This window comes from Cryptomeria japonica, chromosome 10 (genome assembly GCF_030272615.1).
Source record: "Cryptomeria japonica chromosome 10, Sugi_1.0, whole genome shotgun sequence".
Taxonomy (NCBI): Eukaryota; Viridiplantae; Streptophyta; class Pinopsida; order Cupressales; family Cupressaceae; genus Cryptomeria; species Cryptomeria japonica.
In genome coordinates this window covers 445,471,958-445,492,255 of record NC_081414.1, presented here as the reverse complement: position 1 = coordinate 445,492,255, position 20,298 = coordinate 445,471,958, and the positions used below count along the sequence as shown (strand labels likewise).

At 38.6% G+C, this 20,298-nt stretch overlaps 1 protein-coding gene across 3 annotated transcripts in view; it reads right to left on the bottom strand.

Annotated features, from left to right (window-relative positions):
- LOC131067508 (uncharacterized) overlaps nucleotides 1-20,298 on the bottom strand; it is a 215,308-nt gene that overhangs the window by 134,566 nt on the left and 60,444 nt on the right. For all 3 annotated transcript variants that reach the window (XM_058002527.2, XM_058002529.2, XM_058002530.2), the window contains exon 3: nucleotides 1,437-1,550. In XM_058002527.2, the coding sequence (XP_057858510.1) occupies nucleotides 1,437-1,550 (114 nt within the window). The remainder of the gene's footprint in view (nucleotides 1-1,436; nucleotides 1,551-20,298) is intronic.

Sequence of the window (20,298 nt, the reverse complement as noted above, 5' to 3'; positions counted from 1 at the left end):
ATTGATCAACTGATGTGCATTCCTGTGAAGTTGGGCGTGCTATTTATAAAAAAATACAGACAAAAACCTAAAAAACGCGAGAATAAAATATGTTTTTCTGAAAACACGTCATCCACTTTTTCCATACGAATGGCATCCGAATTTTTGTGAATTTCAAACAAAGCTTTTGAGGTTCAGCGAATTTCAAACCTGATGGCAGAAATTTGCAGAATGCAGTGACTTAGTTTAATACAAAACCCTATTGAAATCCTATACAATGTTCATACTTGTAAAATCTATATATAATTTTAGATTTTTGGCTTGGTTAGATCTCAGAGAGCTTCTCCTTATAATTTGAAAATTGTTTAAACCATATGCGTTGTTCCATTTTGTGTTGTCTAGCAATAGACAAATTCACGCACTAACAAAGTAGATGATTCAAAAGCAGCCATTGATAGTATGAATTCTACGAACTACAATTCCTAGATTTTAGAGAATGTACTCTATAAAGAAAGATCATCGCGTACTAAGTTTGAAATTGTTTCTTTCAAGCATATAAAGAGGAAAGGTAACTTTGAGGCTGATTGGGAAGTAATAAAAGGAGTGACTTTTGTCTAAAGGAAGATTTTTCACAGGTAAGTTTAGGATCAAACTCCCCTATTGCTGCCCAAGTTTAATTGTCTAACGATATACAAGGCCTTGTGGACACCCAATAAGGAATCTGAAGTGAATAGTTGAGTGCAATTTTGAGTTGGCTTGATGAGCTGGAGTGGTAGCACTTTTTCATTAACCTGCATGCTCTGGAAACAGTGGTGGCAGTAGGAGAATTATGAGTTTTATAGGCTTTCATCAGGCAGCAAGTGATTGGATTCTTTCGTTGTGGAGACAGCTGGAACTTGAAAGACGGTTATGGGATTTGATATGTGTACCACTCAAATGTTTTTTATCATGAAGAAAATGTATTATAGTTAAGTTTAGACATTTAATCTCTAGTTTTGTAGATAACTTTATGATTTTAAGATCAGGCAAACTTTTCGTTGCCAAAATCCAGTACTTTGATGCCATTTTTGTTGTGGATCTTAGGTGCCTAGTCCAAGTTACTATAAGCAAGAGAAAAAAAGGACACAATTATATATAATACATGCTTATCACTTCCACTGTTATATGTAAAATCAATAAGCACTACTTTCCAATGCCAAGTCATCTAAGCAACCAAAGTAAAAAGAAGAATTTAGATAAAGATGTGATTTTCACTTGGACTACACAGTAATTAGAAGTAGGTGTAACAAAATCACAACGGATAAAATACTGTTAACAGTACAAAAAAAGTGTATTTTTCAACTTAAACTGAGTTATATCTTGAAAGCTCAAAGACACACTATTGCACTTCTATTATAGCAAATATTTCATGACAGATGCACTTTAGAAATGTTAATGGTTTTCTTTGGAGCAAACACCTCAGGAATTGGACGTTGAAGAACTGACTCAACTGCACCAACCATAGCCTGGACAAAATCATCCCCTCCAGTACCAATTGCTATGAATCCCCTAACAGTTGGATAAGAATTAACCTGCCAGAATATTATATATTAGTCAAATGAAAAATATACAAATAGAGAACCTTACCTAGGTGGATGCAGTAAACCAAAAACTCAGGTTACCCTGGAAATATTTTTATGGTCAATTCTGTAGTTAATGGTCCAAATATCTATGGAATTCATGGTAAATGCTACAAAATAAAATTTCAACATTTGGCAAAACTTGCAATATTTGTTATTTACAATACTGTACAGCTAAGAATAAAATTTGCCATACTGACTATTGTGACATTGTCACACATCTTTTGAACAAAACATGATGTATTCCCTGTGTACCACAATGAGAAAGCAATCTAAGAATGCAATCTTAATCAATCCAACCTTAGAAATTCTGATTTCTTTCTCGATTGATAAAGAGAATAGAGCAACTAAAAATCACTCAATTACTGGAAAACTGCTTTGTTTTTATAGAAGTCTAACGATTCAACAGGAAGAATAAAAATCTCAAATACTTCTATTGTAATAAGGGAGGACATTCTAGTGAATTGTATTCAAGGTGACAAGGATCTTATTAACAGTAAGTTGAAGACAAATAATGCTTTGACAACTACTGAAAATGAGATAGAAAGGTGTGGTTTTGCCATACATGGTCAAGGTTCTCCTCACAATAACAAGAGAAAGAATATCTTTTAAAAAATTAAACAAGTCTAATTGGAGGTTGGAGGCACCAAGGGTTGGAGGAATATTATCATCTCGAGCTAACTCCTTTCTCTAAGATGATACTTTGCACGAGAGGCCCCTTTTTTCTTGTGTCTCTTCATGGAGCAAGGGGAGCCTTGGTATTTTTATGCCTTGTGGGTGGCTGAGAATGTCTTGATCCACAAAGGGAGGAGTGTAACTGTGGATCGTTACGTAAGTCTCAAATCACACTTGGTGTTTTTTCTGTCTTCTGGATAATTGAGTGTTTCTTGATTTACAAGGGAGGTGTACTTGAAAATAGTTGAGTATGTCTTGATTCATAGGTATCATAAGACATGAGTAATATGGGTCGATCTAAGAAGATTTGGTGGTCAGCAAAGACATATGCCTAGACACAAGCAATTCGGGGTATTCTGTGGAGATTTGGTGGTCAATCACGACATTTTCTTGGACATGAGCAATTTGGGCTCTTTTGGATGAGCAAGGAGATTTGGTGGATTCACTTCCACAAATTTCTAGAGGACCTACTATAGTCAATCCACATTGCATTGTTTCCATTTTTCCTTTTCTTTCGTAATGTAAACCTTAAGTGGGTTTCTTGGAAAATTAAGATTTAGATATTCTAATAAAGTCACTTAGTATTAGATTTAATAAATAATTAGCTAGGAGTTAGTTTCCCATAAAATAGTTAAGTAAGGTTTTTGGGAAGTTGTATGGGAATGTAGATCTTTATAATCATTTGCACAGTACATTATAAAATCTCAATGAAGTGAAATAAATCTAATATAATTTATATTCTTCCTGAAATGATGGTGTAGTTTATATTTTTCAGCATCTTGTATGCTCTTCCATTTTCTAATGTTAATGCGATAGCTATGGTCGGATCCTTCAGGACGACATAGCAAATGGAAAATGCATGAATGGCCTATCGGCCTTACACATTTACAAAGTCCAATTTAATATTAATACTTATCGACTTTGTATTTGCATGTATATCTATCCCGCCACCCTTGGATAATAAGACGTGTAATAATGATGTAATCATTCCCTAACAAAAAGACGTGTTGGTGAAAATATAACCGATCACTAATGAAGAGACATGATTGTTAATAAGAAGTCGACCCTTGAAGGAGAAGTGTTGTTTGGCATCACCAATGCATGGGTATATAGTTCGGTTTCCCTTTCAATTCCAAGCAATCGAATTCATCAGCAAGAAGATCGTGTTCATCCTTAAGCAGCGATACAATCATCTTCAGCAGATCGAAGCTTAGTATATCTTCACACAGCAGTTGCATAATAGACAGCGAGTGGACTGCACTTCTCATACACAACAGATTCTCTAGCTATGTTGCATTGATGTGTAATCTTATTGAGACTAAACCTTCCAGTGTTGATGAAGCCTCAAAACAGCAAGTATGCAAAGATGCAATGGATGAAGAGTATCAATCCATTATCAAGAATGATGTGCGGGATATTGTTCCTAGACCTAAGGAGAAGTCCGTTGTATCTTCCAAGTGGTTGTACAAGATTAAGCATGCAGCTGATGGAAGCATTGAAAAGTACAAGGCTAGATTTGTGGCTCGTGGTTTCTCTCAGAAAGGAATAGACTATGAAGAAACATTTGCTCCTGTTGCTCGCTACACTTCCATCAGGACCATCATTGCGATTGCAGCAGCTAAGGGATGGAAGTTACATCAGATGGATGTGAAGACAGCCTTTCTCAATGGTGTGCTTGAGGAAGAGGTCTACATCGAGCAACCTGAGGGGTTCATGATTCATGGGAAAGAGTCTCATGTGTGCAAATTGAAGAAAGCCCTATATGGCCTTAAACAAGCGCCTCCTGCTTGGTATGAAAGAATTGTAAAGATACTTAGTAGGTTTGGGTTTCTGCAAGAATGATGCTGATCTGAACCTTTACTTCAAGGTATTCAATGGTGATAAGTTGATCTTGGTACTTTATGTTGATGACCTATTTGTTACCGGAGAAGATCATCTCATTCATAGATGTAAGGAGTTGACTTCAGAAATCGAGATGAAGGACTTAGGACTCATGCACTTCTTTCTAGGTTTGGAAGTTTGGTAGAGGCCCAATGAGATTATCCTAAGTCAAGGAAAATACACCATTGATATCTTGAAGAGAATTGGAAATATAGATGGAAACTAACTTGAAGAAATTCAGGAAAGTTGTAGCTAGTTCAGATCTTGTGGATCCTACTATGTACAGACAGTTGGTTGCATCCCTGATGTATCTTGTCAGCACTAGACCAGATATTTGTTATGCAGTGATTGCATTGAGTAAGTTCATATGTCAACCGAGACGGATACATCTAGTTGCAGCCAAGCATATCTTGAGATACTTGCGTGGCACAATTGGATATGGCTTGAAATACTCTTCCAGTGTGGACATGAATTTAGAAGGCTATTCTGACTCTGATTGGGCAGAGAATGTTACTGATCGGAAGAGCACCTCTGGTTGTTGTTTCAGTTTGGGATCTGCTATGATTTCCTGGTGTAGCAGGAAGCAGTCTTCAGTGGCACTAAGCACAGCAGAGGCAGAATACATTGCAGCATGCGTGGCAACTCGCGAAGCAATGTGGCTTCGGAAGCTCCTTGCAGGATTGTTTGGACAATCATTCGAGTCTACTATCATTCATTGTGATAACCAAAGCTGTGTGAAGCTTTCAGTCAATCCAGTGTTCCATGACAAAACAAAGCATGTTGAGATTCAGTACCACTATATCAGAGATATGGTACAGAGGAATGTTGTTCAGTTGAGATACATTTGTACTGAGGAACAGACGGCTAACATTCTCACCAAGCCTCTTGCCAAAGTGAAGTTTGTGCATTTTCGAGACAAGCTTGGAGTTGTGGAGAATGAAGCCCTTGCTGAGAGGGAGTCTCAGCATCAGTGATTACTTGATATGTATTAAAAATTATAATGCATTCTTCTCTGTGAGAAAGAAGTTTGAGGTACAAGCCCTTGTTAATGCATTCTTCTCTGTGAAAGAGAAATTTGAGGTGTAAGCCCTTGTCCCACCCTCTACGAGTAGGCATGGTGGATCCACCCTCTACGAGTAGGCATGGTGGATCCACCCTCTGCGAGTAGGTATGGTGGATGTCATGTGAGAGACTCCATGACTTGGCACTTGTGTTTATTCACCCTCTGGGAGTAGCCATGGTGAGCATCATCACGTTGAGTGTCTCCGTGATGAGCACTTGTGTTCTTTAGCATTTCCTTTCATGGGAGTAGCCATCATGGACCCACCCTCTGGGAGTAGCCATGGTGGATGTCACTATGTGACTCTGATATCAAGAAGAATTCCTCCCTAGCTAAGAAAGAGTGTTAACGCTATAGCTAAGGTCAGATCCTCCAGGCCGACATAGCAAATGGAAAATGTGTGAATGCCCTATCGGCCTTACACATTTACAAAGTCCGATTTAATATTAATACTTATCGACTTTGTATTTGCATGTATATCTATCCCGCCACCCTTGGATAATAAGACGTGTAATAATGATGTAATCATTCCCTAAAAAAAAGACATGGTGAAAATATAACCGATCACTAATGAAGAGACATGATTGTTTATAAGAAGCTGGCCCTTGAAGGAGACGTGTTGTTTGGCATCACCAATGCATGGGTATATAGTTCGGTTTCCCATTCACTTCCAAGGAATCGAATTCATCGGCAAGCAGATCGTGTTCATCCTTAAGAAGCGATGCATTCATCTTCAGCAGATCGAATCTTAGTATATCTTCACACAGTAGTTGCATAATAGACAGCGAGTGGACTGCACTTCTCATACACAGCAGATCGTATATTTTGTGAATTGAAGTGTTCAATAAATTTTTTGATGCTAGCTTCAAGGAGTGAAGCAAATTCATTGTAAAAACATCTTGTATATTGATAATACAATAAGGAACATTATTGCTGGGTTTTTCACCTTCAAGAGGAAGGTTTTCCTAGGGTATGTATACTCTATGCATTTTTGTGTCAATTTTCTATCTATCTATCTGATCACTAAAACTTAACATGGTATCAGAGCCACGATGAAAGAAAGACCGTGATCAGATTCTCTACAACATCTAAGCTTTCTCTCCTCTCTCTCCTTCAAGTAGTATCTACTAAGCCTCGAAAATGGTGAACGGTCTTAAAGTCAAGGATAGGCTTGAAGGTGCATCTAACTTCACCTCATGGAAGTTTAGAGTGCTCATTGCACTTGAAGAAAATGATCTTCTTCAATTTGTGGAGGAAAAGGATTTATCCAAACCTGAAGATCATGAGGAGAAGCTTCAATTTAAGAAAAATGCCATTAAAGCAAATCAGATATTAATCGACTCCGTGAGGGATCACTTGGTACCTCTCATCTCCAAGATGACAACTACGAGAGATATGTTCAGGACCTTGGAAGGTTTATATGAGATTTACAACACAACTAGGGCTCTTTCCTTGAGGCAACAACTCCACCAAGTAAAGATGGCAAAAGGAGAATCAGTTATGTCATTCTTCATGAAAATTTCAGAATTGAGAGATCAACACAGCGCAATTGGAGATCAAGTGATTGATAAAGACCTTGTCATACTAGCTTTGAATGGCCTTCCTCATTCATAGGAGCCATTTATCCAAAGCATAAGTGGAAGATCCAAATTACCTAAGTTTGATCGACTTCGTGCAGATTACATTCAAGAAGAATCAAGATTGGCGGCTAGGGGAATTATCAAAAGTTCGCAAAATGAAGATACTCATGTTCTTGCCACTCAATCTACCAAGAAAGGAAAGAATTGGAAGAAGGGCAACTTCAAAAGGAATAGAGATCAAAGATCAGATTCTGCACCTGAATAAAGAAGAAGAAGAAAGATCTCTCTCGCGTCTAGTGTTTTAGATGTGACAAGTTTGATCACTATGCAAAGGATTGTTTGACAAGACCTAAGCATCAAGGGGCAAACATCAATGAAGTTTCATCTCAGAAGGAGGCAGAAGATAACTCATATGGTTTCCTTTTCATATCAGCATTATCGAGCAATGTTCCTACGGACAGTGATACCTGGTTGATTGATAGTGGAGCCTCTAGACATATCACCGGCTATCGAGAGCACATTTCAGATTTGGTAGAGGAGTCTAATCTTCAAGTGATCATTGGAGATGATGCACGCTATTTAGTATGAGGAATTGGTGCTACATCTCTAAACCTAGAATTTGGAGTCTCACTACACCTAAGTGATGTTTTGTTTGTGCTAGGGATCAAGAGAAATCTTGTGTCTATTTCAACCTTGGAGCATAAGGGCTATCAAATTGCATTTTCTGAAGAAAGAGTTCTAGCATGGCCAAAGAACTCCAGCATCAAGACTGCTCGTGTGATCGGAAATTGTCATGAGAGTTTGTATAATCTCTCCACTCTTCTAGTCCAAGCTCTTCTTCATGATTCTTCCAATTCCAGCGAACTTTGGCATGTAAGACTTGGGCATTTTCATTTTAGGGCTCTTCCATCACTGGAGAAGATGGTAAAAGGTATTCCTAAACTTAATCATGTACATGATGGTACTTGTAAAGGATGTGCTATGGGTAAAAATATTAAGAGTCCTTTTCATAGCAGTGAAAGTAGGTCTAAAGAAATTCTAAATCTTGTACATTCAAATTTATGTGGTCCAATGTCAATTCCATCCCTAAGTGGATGTTTGTATTATGTAACTTTCATAGATGACTACTCTAGGAAGACTTGGATTTATTTCTTAAGGTCTAAAGAGTCTGATGAAGTCCTAGGTAGGTTTAAAGAGTTTAAAGCTCAAGTAGAAAATTTATATGGAAAGAGAATTAAAGTTTTAAGGTCTGATAATGGAGGTGAGTACACCTCGAGTAGCTTTCATGATTTCTGTATTGAGGCGGGGATCGAGAGGGAGTTGTGTCCCTTACAACCCTCAACAAAATGGGGTTGCAGAAAGAAAGAACAAATCTATTGTTGAAGCTGCAAAAGCTATGATTCATGATCAAGACCTTCAGACTTTTCTATGGGCATAAGCCTCTAGAACAGCAGTGTATGTTCAAAACAGATGTCCTCTCCGGATATTGCAAGATATGACTCTTGAAGAAGCCTTTTCAAGGATCAAGTCTGATATCAGTCACCTAAGAATCTTTGGTTGTCCTATGTATGTTCATATTCCCAAGGACAAGAAGACCAAGTTGGAACCTTCTGGCAAGAGAGGGATATTTGTGGGCTACAGTGAAACCTCCAAAGCCTACCGTATTTACATTCCTGGTCAGAAGCAAATAGAAGTAAGCAGGGATGTCACATTTGAGGAAGATGTTGCATTCAAGAAATCTAAGGGTTCATGCATGGAGATAGATGATGAAAATCATGAGACTCCTCAAGAAATGGATGTTGATCATGTTCCTGAGATTTAGAGGGAGTTTACAGAACTTGATGAGAATGATGATCCAATTGAACCTTTGGATCCTACTAATGGGCCTAGAGATATTGTTGTGACTCGAAAGAGACCTCTTTGGCCAAGAAACACTATGCAGGAGGCAGAACAGTTTGCAGCTCCTAGATGTACTTTCAAAGAAAGCAAAAGACCACAAAGATTCTATAGCTATGTTGCATTGATGTGTAATCTTATTGAGACTTAACCTTCCAGTGTTGATGAAGCCTCAAAACACCAAGTATGGAAAGATGCAATGGATGAAGAGTATCAATCCATTATCAAGAATAATGTGTGGGATATTGTTCCTAGACCTGAGGGAAAGTTCGTTGTATCTTCCAAGTGGCTGTATAAGATTAAGCATGCAGCTGATGGAAGCATTGAAAAGTACAAGGCTAGATTTGTGGCTCATGGTTTCTCTCAGAAAGAGGGAATAGACTATGAAGAAACATTTGCTCCTGTTGCTCGCTACACTTCCATCAGGACCATCATTGCCATTGCAGCAGCTAAGGGATGGAAGTTACATCAGTTGGATGTGAAGACAACCTTTCTCAATGGTGTGATTGAGGAAGAGGTCTACATCGAGCAACCTGAGGGGTTCGTGATTCATGGGAAAGAGTCTCATGTGTGCGAATTGAACAAAGCCCTATATGGCCTTAAACAGGCGCCTCATGCTCGGTATGAAAAAATTGACAGATACTTAGTGGGTTTGGGTTTCTGCAAGAATGATGCTGATCTGAACCTTTATTTCAAGGTATTCAATGGTGATATGTTGATCTTGCTACTTTATGTTGATAAACTATTTGTTACCGGAGAAGATCATCTCATTCATAGATGTAAGGAGTTGACTTCAGAATTCGAGATGGACTTAGGACTCATGCACTTCTTTCTAGGTCTGGAAGTTTGGCAAAAGCCCAATGAGATTATCCTAAGTCAAGCAAAATACACCATTGATACCTTGAAGAGATTTGGAATGATAGATTGCAAATCTATGTCCACACCGATGGAAACTAACTTGAAGAAATTGAGGGAAGTTGCAGCTAGTTCAGATCTTGTGGATCCTACTATGTACAGACAGTTGGTTGCATCCCTGATGTATCTTGTCAGCACTAGACCAGATATTTGTTATGCAGTGATTGCATTGAGTAAGTTCATATGTCAACCGAGACGGATACATCTAGTTGCAGCCAAGCATATCTTGAGATACTTGCGTGGCACAATTGGATATGGCTTGAAATACTCTTCCAGTGTGGACATGAATTTAGAAGGCTATTCTGACTCTGATTGGGCAGAGAATGTTACTGATCGGAAGAGCACCTCTGGTTGTTGTTTCAGTTTGGGATCTGCTATGATTTCCTGGTGTAGCAGGAAGCAGTCTTCAGTGGCACTAAGCACAGCAGAGGCAGAATACATTGCAGCATGCGTGGCAACTCGCGAAGCAATGTGGCTTCGGAAGCTCCTTGCAGGATTGTTTGGACAATCATTCGAGTCTACTATCATTCATTGTGATAACCAAAGCTGTGTGAAGCTTTCAGTCAATCCAGTGTTCCATGACAAAACAAAGCATGTTGAGATTCAGTACCACTATATCAGAGATATGGTACAGAGGAATGTTGTTCAGTTGAGATACATTTGTACTGAGGAACAGACGGCTAACATTCTCACCAAGCCTCTTGCCAAAGTGAAGTTTGTGCATTTTCGAGACAAGCTTGGAGTTGTGGAGAATGAAGCCCTTGCTGAGAGGGAGTCTCAGGATCAGTGATTACTTGATATGTATTATAATGCGTTCTTCTCTATGAGAGAGAAGTTTGAGGTGCAAGCCCTTGTTAATGCATTCTTCTCTGTGAGAGAGAAGTTTGAGGTGCAAGCCCTTGTTAATGCATTCTTCTCTGTGAGAGAGAAGTTTGAGGTGTAAGCCCTTGTCCCACCCTCTGCGAGTAGGCATGCTGGATCCACCCTCTGCAAGTAGGCATGCTGGATGTCATGTGAGAGACTCCATGACTTGGCACTTGTGTTTATTCATCCTCTAGGAGTAGCCATGGTGAAGATCATCACGTTGAGTGTCTCCGTGATGAGCACTTGTGTTCTTTTACATTTCCTTTCATGGGAGTAGCCATGATGGACCCACCCTCTGGGAGTAGCCATGGTGGATGTCACTATGTGACTCTGATATCAAGAAGGATTCCTCCCTAGCTAAGAGGGAGTGTTAATGCGATAGCTATGGTCGGATCCTTCAGGCCGACATAGCAAATGGAAAATGTGTGAATGGCCTATCGGCCTTACACATTTACAGAGTCTGATTTAATATTAATACTTATCGACTTTGTATTTGCATGTATATCTATCCCACCACCCTTGGATAATAAGACATGTAATAATGATGTAATCATTCCCTAACAAAAAGACGTGTTGGTAAAAATATAGCCGATCACTAATGAAGAGACATGATTGTTAATAAGAAGCCGACGCTTGAAGGAGATGTGGTGTTTGGCATCACCAATGCATGGGTATATAGTTCGGTTTCCCTTTCACTTCCAAGCAATCGAATTCATCAGCAAGGAGATCGTGTTCATCCTTAAGCAGCGATACATTCATCTTCAGCAGATCGAATCTTAGTATATCTTCACACAGCAGTTGCATAATAGACAGCGAGTGGACTGCACTTCTCATACACAGCAGATCATACATTTTGTGAATTGAAGTATTCAATAAATTGTTTGATGCTAGCTTCAAGAAGTGAAGCAAATTCATTGTAAAAACATCTTGTATATTAAAAATACAATAAGGAACATTATTGTTGGGTTTTTCACCTTCGAGAGGAAGGTTTTCCCAGGGTATACTCTATGCATTTTGTGTGAATTTTCTTTCTATCTATCTGATCACTAAAACTTAACATCTAATATAGCTACAATAAGACTTGCAAATCCAAAGACATATCATACTACTATTCTAAGAGTTGTGGTAATTTGGAGGGAAATGCTTGTATTTTGCCACAAGCGACCAACTCATTGGTTCTACCCTCCTTATTCGGGTGACATCCATCATGCAAAAGGGCACAAGTGTTGCAACTCCTCTTGTATGTGCTTTTCCTCAAAAGATGTGAGCTTATAGTACATGGTACTATCATCTATGTCATTGACTTGTCTATAGCACATCCATTCCTTGCAATAATCCCTCTTGAGATTGTCCAAGTATAAAAGGATGGGCCTCTTGCACACCTCCCTTCTGGGGGCTCGTGTTATTTCTTATAAGATCCTTGTTTGAGCACATTGAGTGGCTTTTATTTAGTGGATAACAATAGGCTCAATCTTTGTAGTGAATAGCCTATAAGCCTAGTGCCAACCTCGTAGTGATAAGTTCTAGGGTGAATCTATTTTTAGTGCCCAAGGCATCAAACTTGTGGAAGCACACATAGTGGTACGTTAATGCTATGCATGTTGTCATTAGTCAAAAGATTTTATGTGTTGGCAACATAGGATCCCATTCAATTGTGCCTCCATTTCAAAAATGCACTCCTTTTCAATGTAGTTTTCCATCCATATAGCTTCACAATGAATGCTTTGGAATGTATCTAATGTAATGTCCCCTTTTCCGCTCTAGTTTGTTTTGGAGATTGTTGGCCAATCCCGAGACCCGTTGGTCAGTCAGAGGCAGAATTAGGGTTTCCTATTTTCTAGGAGGATGTTTTGGCAATTTTGGTGGCTTGCATGTGAAAGATGCCAACTAAGAATCTGATCCAATCTGAAGTTTTTTTGTTTGCTTTCAAATCTTTGACCAGCGAATTGTTTTATTGGTTTGAAGTAAATTTTGATGTTTTTCTAGTTTTGGGGGTTTTGCTTGCTTATGCCAATGAAAATTTGCCTAAAGGATGCAATACATAAAAGAAACAATTGACTGAAATAAAATTTCGGAACTCATATTTTATTGCAGCAAATTATAAATTCAAGAGAATGATTTAAGACAACTAGAGCCAAAACTGGCCTACCGAGTGTCCAATTCTCTACTCGGGTGAGCTTATTTTGATGCTGGAGGTGGTGCACAAAGCAATACAGGAGCCTCCTGATGCTGCAAATTGTTCCAATGTATTTTATTCTCCTTATATATAATTATCAAAAACAATTTAAGAAAGAAATAGTAGATCAGGTGCTTATTCCAAATTCTTGCCAGGAGAAACCTTCAGAATTGACCCTTTTTCTCCACTAAAATGCTAACGTAGCCCAAATGTGTTGAAATTTCCCTGAAAGAACCATTGGTCTGTCTTTATTTGCTGCCAACTATGAATTTTCACCCAAATTTCTGAATCAAAAGCCTCTAATTTATTTTATTGGCTTCACAGGAGAAGCAAAGAGGATACGGCCAGCCCGAGAATGGTAGGGCCAGCATTAAAAGCACAATAATTGTTGGAAAATGTTCCCCAATCTATTCCAATCTGCTCAAATGTGTTGTAGATGATTAAATCTTGTTGAAAGTAAGAATTTTCCTCCAGATATTGGCCCCAAATGACCCGAAAGAGGATTCCTTCAATGCAAAGGTGAATGGGTTTTTGTCCACACACTAAATAAGGGTGAGATTTTTCGTTCTCAACCTGAAACTCCAATCAAGCTTGTTGCTGCAAAGCTCTCTAGGGAAGAAATTGTCAAATATCCAATGAATAATGAATAAAATGTTGCCCCCAATGTCTTTTAAACATTCCTCAAACCCTAATTCGAATAAGGGGGTAGGGTTGTACTTTTGGCATCAAAAAACATGTTAAAATGTTTCTTTTTATTAAAAAATAACTTCCCCTAAGTGGTTTGACCCATTCAGGGTCTAATTCCTCATTAAAAGTGGCCATATTATTAAGTTATAACCTTTAAGTTATAACTTCTAGGGAAATGTGCCAAAGGGCCATTTTATAATTCATCATTAACTTTTATTAATCTCCTTTTTAATAAATTTACTTTATAATTTTTCTAATTATAGAAAAAGTAACTTTATAATGAATTATTATAAAGTCTATGTAACTTAAGCTCATCAAGGCTAAAAAGTGACTAAGTATAGACTCCTCTTGGTAAAGCCAATCATCCCCTAGCCTCTGTAATTGCCTATGGAGATGGCTAACAGACAAAACTATGCAACTGAGTGATCACAGGAAAAATGGGGACATTACAGCAAGTTGGAGTGTTACAGTTTTGATTCTAGATTCCTTCTGGGTTTTCAGAAAGCTTCACAATGATGGTACATGCATAGCAATCAGTGGAGTTTGGTAAACTTACTATTTTTAGTAAGTGGGGGCAAGGACAGCTTATTTTTCTTGGTTTTTTGGGGTTTTAAGAGAGCCTTGCGATGGTGTGACATGCAAACGAATCTGAAGACTTTTATAGACTTAATATTATTAGTAAGTTGCAACGGCTTCTTAGAATGTGGTTACAATGCTTTTGGACATACTATTTTTAGTAAGTACTATTTTTTGGTAGTGCTATTTTTGGCAGGTTTCTATGGTCCAGTTCAGAGGCTATTTCTGGCAGTGCAGTTTTTAGTACTTTTGGCGTTCAGTTCACTTTGGCAATTATTCAACACATGGAAAAAGTATTTTTCATATTTTTTAATGCCCCCCTTGGCCTAGGCGTATGACTTATGTATTTTTTATTATGGCTTAAGAGGACGATTTGAGGAGATAAAGTATTATTTTATGTCATGTCCCCTCTTTAGCTCTGTCTAGCAGAGACATGTGAGTCAGCTTATTTTGGGGTCTTGTAGGCTGACAGTGGTGGATAGAGACTCAGTGAGGATATTCAGTGTTTGGAATTTGGTATTCTGACAGTAGTGGACCAGTTTGGAGCAGTTCCTAATTTTAGGAGGCATTTCCTTCTTTTGTGGAGGCTATTCCTACTATTTAGGAGGATTTGACAGTACCCAGGGTTGGGTTACCATGAGACTATTCCTTGGGTTCAGTTTCAGGAGATTTGGGTATGTTTCCTAGCTTTTAGGAGCATCCCTAGATTTTAGGGACAAGATTGCTCGAGGATCCATGATTTCCAACAACAGTCACAGACAGGTGGCAGGCTCTGTTTCAGACTTGTGGAGTCAGATGAGCATTATACGGCTATTTGGGATATATTTTTAATATTTCATAAGTTAGCGTCTTATTAATTAAATAAAGCTATTTATATAGCTAATTGGAGTAATAAGGGGATTTTGGCTTCTTCTGGTCAGGCAGGCATATGTGTTATAGCTCGTTGGAAAGGTCTTGAATTATTATAACTTATTTTCATCATCCGGAGACCTTCTGGCACCTTGAGTTTTGTTATTTGACGAAAGGGGTGTTTTTCCTATACATAAAGGCCTTTTTAATTAAGAATATGCCATTATTTAATAAAGGTAAAAGCATATTCTCCCTTTAGGGTTCGAGTAGCTTTGAGAGGGAGATAAAAGGAGATGTTGGCTCATTTTTTATTATCTTTTTACATCTTCAAACTTGACATTTGTGAATTTTCTCTGAGGAATGATTTCTAGAGAACTGGGACGCAAACCCCAGGGCTTAGATATTGGGACGCAAACCCCAATAGAAGGTTTCAACAGCTTCATTTGGTTTCAAATTTTGATTGGAGTGCAAGTTCAGCATTAGAAGAGCTTTGGCTTTGGACGTTGGGTATATTGCTTGGCACGGGGGAGTTCCTTGGCTGCCTGGACGTGACTGCAGCAGTCGTACGGCCTCCTTCCAGCTGGCATGTGGGTTGTTGATTGGTATTCATCAGCCATCTCTTTTTTTGTGCGTGGATGGTCTTTCTTGCAGCCGGCAACATTATTTTGGTTGGTAGATACTTTGCTGGCATATCATTTATGTATTTTGCCTGGTACGATTTGTAGCTATTCTGGGTTGGCTGAATATTATATTATTGCACATTATTTTCCAGCCTATTTCATATTTGCTGTTGTTGTTATTCATTGTTTACCTATATCTGGAAAAATACAAACAAAAACAAAAGACACAACCTTTCTGCAACTTCTGTCTCTCTCTGAAAGATCATTTAATAAACAGGAAGAATTTATTTTAAAACAAATAATTAAAAAATTACAGCCTGTCAGCTTAAAAGATCCATCGGGGATCTTTCAGTGGTATCAGAGCCAAGTTCTTGCCAGCCTGTTGGGTGAAGATCAGTAGTTTGATTTTATATTGAAGCTTGGTTGCAGACCAAATTGGTCATCATGACGGGGTTGTCTAAGAATAAACAAACAGGGAAAAAATTTGAACAAACACCTTCAGGGAGTTCCAGACACTCTAAGGGTACGACTTCATCAACTAATACAAAGAGGAGGTCTCCTGCAAAGACATTGAATGATACAGTTATGAACAACTATGACAAGTATTGTTCCCTTCTGAAAAAGATACGTGACTGTTTTTCCTTCACACAATTCATGGGAATACCCGATGAAGAGGACTTGATGCTTTCGAGTCCACGTCATCAACCAAGGAGGCAACATGAATCATTTGAGAACCAAGGAAGCAGTGGAGGAGCAAAGGAAATGATGTCTGCAAATGAGATTGGCAGAAAATTAGTTGATGACTTTGATAGCCAGGCAGATTTGATTGGTGAAAATAAAATCTCAGCATTAGGGAATAATTCATATGAGACTTCTACATCCTTGCAAGGTGTCTTACAGGTGGATTCCGTTGGAGAGTATGACAGTAGAAACAGCTCTGAAGGAATGAATGTTGAGTTACATGAAACAGATGCATTCTCTAGTGAATTAGTTGACTCTATTGTTGAGACCAATTCCATACATGAAGAAAAATCAGAGGTTAGCATGAATGAAACAACCCATCATAAATCAGATTTTGTGTACTTTGGGGCAGCAGATATAGAGCATTGCCAAAGGTTGAATGGAGATTGGTTAGATAGAGCTATGCAAGCAAAGATGCTTGCTACCCAAGCAAGACAGCACTTGCAAGAGTTCAAGGAAAGATGCAATCAGCTTGATAATGCAAGAAGACAAAGAGAGTCATACATTAGATTGTTATTTCTTCCAAGGGAAGAATGTGTAGATGAAGAGCTTACAAGGGAAAAGCTTCTTGAGGTAAGCCCACAAGAAGAGCATGTTACATTGTGTGAAAAAGAAAGGAGGTACGATTCAAGAAATTCAGTTTGGTCTAGTTTGCCTTATGAAGTCTATGACTTCCCTCTTTTAGAGAGCCCCTTGAAGACTCAAAACATTAATGCCGATATTTACACACTTGATGGACTAGCCACAAGTGACATATCCATTTGTGTGGAATGGAACATATTTCATTTCAAATTGGCTAATCATGCATCATCTACAATGAAAGGATAGTTATTAAGGTCACATGAGGCATTTTATCTTAAAGAGCTTATTATGGAGTCCAAGAGATTGTCTACTAAGAAGATCTTGCATTTTGATAATGTTTGGTTTGTTTTGCATACTACACCTTGGAGACAATTGGTAAGGAAAAGCATATCAATCATGGAGGTGAAGGTATGGATTAGATTAAAGGCAGCTATGGAAGCTATAAATCCATGTTACTCGCAGCAGGGTACACTTCATAGGTCAACATTCATGAAAGGAGACCCTACCCTCAAGAACAATACAAGGAATGGCAATGAAGACACCTTGGGAAGGTTTGAACATAATTCTGATTTCCTAAATTGGGACATAAATATTTTGACTTCATATGGGCACAAATCCAAGAAGGATAGTGAAGACAACTATAGCATGGTTGACATTTATGAAAGGATAAATAAGCATGAGGTTGTGGTGGGAACTTCTATTTGCCCACAATCTGATTTTATAATAGCAGTTAGAGAAGAACACAAATCAGATTGTATGTTGATGTCTCACCTTTATGATATTGACACTTTGCTTGAGTGTAAGGATGTCCTAATCTCAAGTCTTGATATGTTACTTGATTGGACTGCCAAGTGTATGCAAGTGTACTCTTGCATTGAAGTTTTCCAAGGTAATGGAAGAAAGGCTACAATCATTCCTAAGTCTATGATTAAGGACAGCAGCATCATCCTCTTTCAATTACATGAATTTGCAGCTCCTATTCATGGAGCAAGTAGTGAAATTGAATTTGCAAATGTTGGTATACATGATACATTGGTTAAGCATGGTTATTTTGATGATGTCTCTTCCAAGAGGACTGGATTTGTTTATATCAAAACAACAGTATTAAATCAGTCTGAAGAAGTTTGTGACGTACACTACTCCATACATAATGAGGAGCAAGACTTATCTTATGCTGAGTTTGTAGTTGATGTTGACAGCAATACTTCAGTTGAGACAAGGAAAATCAATAACACACCGGCAATAGGCATATCAGCAGTGAAGAAAGAGCCAAGGAAGCTAATGGTTATTGTTGAAGATGTGGCAGCCAAGAGTGTGCAGGTACAATTCAGTGTTGAAGACTTCAAAGGAAACACAAGGAAAGGTAATAACAGTGAGCTAGCAGCCCATACTCATGTAGAAGACAATGTTATCAAGTCATCTAATGTTGGCATTCAATTTTGGGAAGATAGACATGGGACAAGTCAAGAGTTGGTGATGTTTGATGATTCGAAAGAAAGTATAAAGGAGGAGCCCAAAATTCTGATTAGAGACAACAGTTGTGTACATTCTCATTTTCGAGAGTTTGCCACCATGATACATGGAATAACAAATGAAGGATATTCTATAAGTGATAGCACTCAAAATGCTTGTGTTATTTTCAATAAAGAGGTACTCGTAAGAGTTGATGACATGACACAAATGCATGATAGTCATTCTGATTTTTATAACAGCAGTAAAATAACTTTTCTTTTTCAAGTTAATGCAAATTCTAAGCATGAAGAGATGAGTGCTAGAGATTCTACCATGGGTGTTACACAAGGTGAATTCATGTTGTGCAATAAGCTTGATGATGCATCTCACCATGGGACTGATTTTATGTGCTTTGGAGCAGCTCAGATAGAACAGTCTGAAAGGTTGAATGAAGGGGGTCTAGAAAGAGCACGGCAGGTTAAGTTGTTTTTTGTCCAGACAAGGCAGCACTTACAACAAATCAAGGAGCGCCACAAACGTTTAAATCAGGCAATACAACAAAGAGTTGCATATCTTCGATCACACTTTCTTCCAAGAAAAGAAGACTTAGAGATTGAGCATAAGCAAAGTAAGTATGTTGATTGCAAACCAATTTTAGAGTAGTCACATATTGCATCATTGGATTTTCATGATGATCACAAATTTGAAGGATATGCAATCATGGATGAGCACAGTGACTTTATGGATATCATTCGTAGTGGAACAGCCACCCAAGAAACAATTTTTTTTGGTGATAAGGGCATCTACAATTCTTCTTTGGATGTGTCACAAATTTCATGTGATATGGCAGCTATGTGTTTGTTGGTTGGTGATTCAATCTTCCTTGACTCTCCGGTAGTTAGTGGCTGTCCTACTGCGATTTCCCATGCACTTGCAGATTTATCATGGTCTACATCAGCTCTTGAGTTGCATGGGAGTGTGAAGAGATATTACTACTTGATGGACATTGAGATCGGGATCGATATCCTTGGTTGGCATTGGTATAATAACATTTACAACCTCATTCATGATGCTGGTCTAAGTTATAACAATAGCTTATGGGGAGCTGAGAAGCTCAAACCTCGTTTTTACAGACCATATAGAGTATTCAGGCGAGTTGGAGAGGTTGCTTATGAGGTTGAGTTACCACCTGGCAGTAAAATTCATAATGTGTTTCACGTGTCATGCCTGAAGAAGGCCCTGGGACAACATATTACAGCATCACCCAATTTGCCTCCCATGGATGAGGAAGGTAAATTCACTCTAGTTCCTAAGGACATTCTTGAGGTGAGGGAACGACGGCTGAGAAACCGGGTGATTCGGGAGTATTTGGTACGCTGGAGAGGTCTTCCCATAGAGGATGCCACTTGGGAGGGTGAGTCTATTTTGCAGCATCAAGCTTTGCAGTTGCTTGTGGGCAAGCATCTCCGAGAGGGGAGGACTGTCATGTCCCCTCTTTAGCTCTGTCTAGCAGAGACATGTGAGTCAGCTTATTTTGGGGTCTTGTAGGCTGACAGTGGTGGATAGAGACTCAGTGAGGATATTCAGTGTTTGGGATTTGGTATTCTGACAGTAGTGGACCAGTTTGGAGCAGTTCTTTAATTTTAGGAGGCATTTCCTTCTTTTGTGGAGGCTATTCCTACTATTTAGGAGGATTTGACAGTACCCAGGGTTGGGTTACCATGAGACTATTCCTTGGGTTCAGTTTCAGGAGATTTGGGTATGTTTCCTAGCTTCTAGGAGCATCCCTAGATTTTAGGGACAAGATTGCTTGAGGATTCATGATTTCCGACAACAGTCACAGACAAGTGGCAGGCTCCGTTTCAAACTTGTGGAGTCAGATGAGCATTATACGACTATTTGGGATATATTTTTAATATTTCATAAGTTAGCGTCTTATTAATTAAATAAAGCTATTTATATAGCTAATTGGAGTAATAAGGGGATTTTGGCTTCTTCTGGTCAGGCAGGCATATGTGTTATAGCTCGTTGGAAAGGTCTTGAATTATTATAACTTATTTTCATCATCCGGAGACCTTCTGGCACCTTGAGTTTTGTTATTTGACGAAAGGGGTGTTTTTCCTATACATAAAGGCCTTTTTAATTA